The sequence below is a fragment of the Bison bison genome, unplaced genomic scaffold (assembly GCF_000754665.1).
Source record: "Bison bison bison isolate TAMUID 2011002044 unplaced genomic scaffold, Bison_UMD1.0 scf7180017864390, whole genome shotgun sequence".
NCBI classification, from domain to species: Eukaryota; Metazoa; Chordata; class Mammalia; order Artiodactyla; family Bovidae; genus Bison; species Bison bison.
In genome coordinates, this window is record NW_011494962.1 from 373888 (window position 1) to 378497 (window position 4610).

Consider the following 4610-nt stretch of genomic DNA (forward strand, 5'->3'; position numbering starts at 1 on the left):
TCAGCCGCATGTTTTGTAGCTTTATCTGCTAGTCGGTTCCCCCATGCTTGTGGGGTGTCTTCCTTTTGGTGACCCCAACAACGCATCACTGCTACCTTTTCAGGTTCCCATACAGCATCTAATAGAGTCAAGATTTCTTCCTTGTTTTTAATGTCCTTTCAGTTGACTGTCAGAAGACCTCTCTCCTTAAATAAAGCCCCATGCACATGTAAAGTAGAAAAACCATACCTGCTGCTGCTGCTAAGTCGCTTCAGTCATGTCCAACTCTGTGACCCCATAGATGGCAGCCCACCAGGCTCCCCCATCCCTGGGATTCTCCAGGCAAGAACACTGGAGTGGGTTGCCATTTCCTTCTCCAATGCATGAAAGCAAAAAGTGAAATTGAAGTCACTCAGTCATGTCTGACTCTTTGTGACCCCATGGACTGCAGCCTACCAGGCTCCCCTGTCCACAGGATTTTCCAGGCAAGAGTACTGGAGTGGGGTGCCATGAAAACATACCTAGAGTCAGTGTAAATGTTTGTCTTCTTACCTTCTGACAGCTGGAGGGCCCAGATTAGAGCATATAGTTTGGCCTGTTGAGCAGACCAGTGTGATGGCAGGGAGCCAGCCTCGACAATGATTTCTTCTGTGACTACTGCATATCCCAACAGTTGTCCTTGTTTCACCAGGCTGGTGTGTACAGGACCCAATCTGGGTCCAGGATTGGCTGGTCTCTCAGGTCAGGTCTGCTAGCATAAACTTTCTCTAGGATTTCTTTGCAATCATGTGAGGGTCCACCTTCTGCTTGACAAGGCTCAATAGTGACATGGGGGTTCTCACATAAAAGTCCCTGATATTGAGTAATCTGAGATGTTGACAGCTATTTGTGCGGTCCTCTTGTAGGAGAGTGTTGACCTCATGGGGGACTTTTATGGTTAAGTCCTGGCCCAAACTCAGCTTGGTTGTCTCTTGGACTAGTAAGGCAAATGAAGAAATCACCTGGAAGCATCCTGGCTACCCAGTGGCAATATTGTGCAGTCGTTTCAAGAGATAAGCCATGGGTCTGTCCCATGTCCCCATAGGCTGGGTCAACACTTCCATAGTCATCTTGTCTTTTTCATTTATGTAAAGAGTAAACGGTTTGGTAAGGTCTGGCAGGCCCAAGGCGGGTGCTGACGTACTTGCCAGCTTTAGTTCCTCAAAGGCCTGCTGCTGTCTCTCAATCCAATTCAGTGAATCTCCTTCTGGTCCAGTTAAGAGTTCATATAATGGCTGGACCATCTGGGAATAACCCAGAATTCAAATCCTACAAAACCCAATGGCTCCCAAGAACTCTTGGGCCTGTTGTCTGGTTTTTTGTTGTGCGATTCTCAAAATGATGTCTTTTCTGGACTTGTCTAACAGCCTTGTGCCTCCTCTCAACAAATCCCGAATACCTTATCTCCTCCTTGCAGATCTGTGCCTTCTTTTTCAAGACTCGGTAGCCGGACTCCATCAAGAGCTCCAGTAAAGCCTTGATCCCTTCCCAGCAGTCCTCTTTGTTCTTGGCAATCAGAAGCAAGTCATCCACATATTGTAGCAATCTGCATCTGAACCTCTCTGGCTGGAATGAGTCCAGGTCAGAAGCCAAGGCTTCCCCAAAGTTGGTTGGGGAATTCTTAAATCCATGTGGGAGCTGAGTCCATGTAAGCTGTTGTTTGGTGCCCCCTGCTGGGTCTTCCTTTTCAAAAGCAAAAGTGGGTTGAAATATCAGGTCAAGGCATATACAGAAGGCATTCTTGAGATCTAAACAAGTATAGATCTTAGCACTAGGTGGGAGGAGGCTAAGTAAAGTATAGGGGTTAGGAATGGTGGGATGTAGGGTCACAGTGGCTTGGTTGACCAGTCTAAGGTCCTGCACAGACCTGCAGTCTAGTTCCTCTTCTTAACAGGAAAGATTGGTGTGTTCCAGGCTAACTGACATTCAATCAGGGTGCCCACCTGTCATAGCCTATTTATATGTGGCAAAATGCCAACCCCCTTCAGCGGTAGTGGGTGCTGACGTTTCCTGACTGTTATGGCACTGGGTTTGAGTTCTATTACCACCAGAGCTTGATATTTGGCAAGCCGGAAGAGGGGAGGTTATCTTCTACCCAAACCTCAGGGAACTGTTGGATCAACTCTCTTTCTCGATTATTTAACTCATCTGACTTCTCTCCTGGAGGGTCATACAACCTCCGTGTCTCTATTCCTGAATACCTTATCAGTGATCTCAATCAACTGTGAGTGAGTCATGGCCAGTAGTCTGTCTACCTTTTGAGGCTTGCGTCTGATATCGGGGTGGGCTTGAGACACAAGGCCTGTGTTTACCATCATCTGAAATCTAGCAGCCTCAAGATCTACTGGTGTATAGAGCCTATCAGCCTCGCACAATCTTTTGTAGAACTCAGAGGGTGATTCAGTTTCTTTTTGAATTATTTCGGTGGGCTTTGCCATATTCATGGGCTTTCAGGCCCCCCTCTTCAGGCCTTGTAAAATAGCCAGCCAATATCTCTCCAGGTGGCCCCTCCCTTCCTCTGTGTTATAGTCCCAATTGGGCCTCTCATCGGGGGTGGCTAGTTCTGTCCACTGCTGCAGGTTTGCAGTCAGGTGCCATTTCTCTTAGCCATTTTCTGGCCTCAGTTAGGATCCCGTGTCTTTCCTCAGTGCTGAAAAGGGAGACTAGTAGTTGGATTATGTCATCCCATGTAGAGCAGTGGGTTCGAAAAATAGTCTCCAACAGCCTGATCATGGCTTGTGGCTCCTCCGAGTATGACGGAGTGTGTTTCTGCCAATTTAATATGTCCATTGAGGAAAATGGCTTGTAATAATAGGCTATCGGAGGCTGGTGGTAATGTCTGTCTGCTCCCTGAACTGGGGGCTGTTGAAGCTCTCTGAGGGGCATTTGTAGTGGAGCCCTTTCCCCCAGCCTCCTTGGTGGAGTGCAGCCTCTGTTTAATTCCAGTGTCTCCTTCCCCCTTCCCATCAGTACTCACTGGGAGGGGTGGGTATAGCTTAGGAGGTTCTGCTGGGGCTGAATCCTGTGGGCATTGACTACAGGCTCCTTATCCCAGGGATCAGAGCCTGCCAAGGTGGTAGCTCTACCTTCTCCAAAGGAGCTGGTGGGAGGGAAGCTGCAGGAGCCCCAGCAGGCCCTAGATTGTGTGAGGCGGACTCTGGTCCAGGTGGAGCATTAGATGGCAGGCGCCTCATCCAGTATGTGGGAACAGGCAAATCATCCCTGTCCGAACCCCGCAGAATTTCTTTTTTGTTATCAGTCAATTCTTTTTTTACCATTATTTTCCCTTTCCCTTTCTGAATGTAAAGCCTTGCCCAAGGGGGAGGATCTCGAGCCAACCATAGCCATATATCAGTATATGGATATTGATCCGGGTGTCCCGGCTCTCCTGTGACCATTGTATAGACTGCCTCCACTATTTTTAAGTCCATGGTGCCCTCTGGTAACCATCCTACTCCCACAGAGGGCCGTTTGACCTCATAGAGTATGCAGAGGCGGTTAGGCATCATCTTCACCCCATAGTCTCTTCCTAATCCATTCTGAAAATTTTTAATCATGCACGCCAATACAGTTGCCTTAGATTCATTTCCCCATATCTTGCTTGCCTTCTCAGACCTTCTTTTTCCTTTGCTTTTTGTTCAGTCTACGAAGTTCTCAGTCCCCTATGTACTTCTGATATTTCCACTCAATGACACTTAAATTGACATTCCGCCTCCTTCCTAACTGGGGTGAGAAGAGCCTTACCTTCCAGATCCCAGAGGGAGAAGGGGGATCGGTATGTCTTCACCTGGATCCAAGGGACAATACCTGCAACTTTAACTGCAGTAGGGGTAGTTAGAATAACATAAGGGCCCTTTCACCAAGGGGCTAGCAAATCATGTTTCCAATCTTTGACCCATACTTGGTCACCAAGCGTAAACTCATGAATCTGTTCCCCAAGGGGGAATGGCACCCTTTCTTGTACAAATGTAGTTACCCGACTTATTACCTTACCCAGTTCCATCTGCTGTGAAATCCTATTCCCCCTTACCTGAGGCAAATTTGTTGACACCTGTTTTATTATGGGAGGGGGCCTCCCATACACAATTTCATATCTCCATATGCCTTGGGACTGTGGGATCATCCTGCGTCTGAGCAGAGCCGTTGGAAGCAAGTCCACCCAGGAGCAATGAGTCTCTATGATCCACTTGGAGAGTCTCTTTAATGTCCGGTTGGTTCATTTCACCATCTCAGGACTCTGGGCCTATATGCAGCGTGCAGTTTCCATTTGATGTTTAAAGTTTTGCTTACTTGTTGTACTGCCAGGAGCCAGCACGGGAGTTCCCATCCATGACAAAAGTCATGCGGAGAGGCCTGATATGCAAAGGCGAGTCAGGGCTCAAGGGGCCCCGCTGTACCTGCATCTACCCCAAAACCAAAATCTGTCTGTTTTACTATTTCACGACTTTCACCAACTCTTCTGACATTTAACGGGGGGCTATCCCCGACCACCTTTCTCTGTAAGAAAATCAACTTAAAACTTTAGTTAATAAGTCTCCTGGGCATAATAGATCAGTCGCTCAGTCGTGTCTGACTCTTTGTGACCACATGAA

At 47.8% G+C, this 4610-nt stretch overlaps 1 protein-coding gene across 1 annotated transcript in view; it reads right to left on the reverse strand.

Moving 5' to 3' along the window:
- LOC105002216 overlaps positions 1–2456 on the reverse strand; it is a 3712-nt gene extending 1256 nt beyond the window's left edge. The window contains exons 1-3 of the mRNA XM_010858759.1: positions 2220–2456; positions 1384–1701; positions 1163–1262 (exon numbers count right to left, since the gene is read on the reverse strand). Coding sequence (XP_010857061.1) covers positions 1163–1262; positions 1384–1701; positions 2220–2456 — 655 coding nt within the window. The remainder of the gene's footprint in view (positions 1–1162; positions 1263–1383; positions 1702–2219) is intronic.
- Between the last annotated feature and the right edge of the window lie 2154 nt (positions 2457–4610).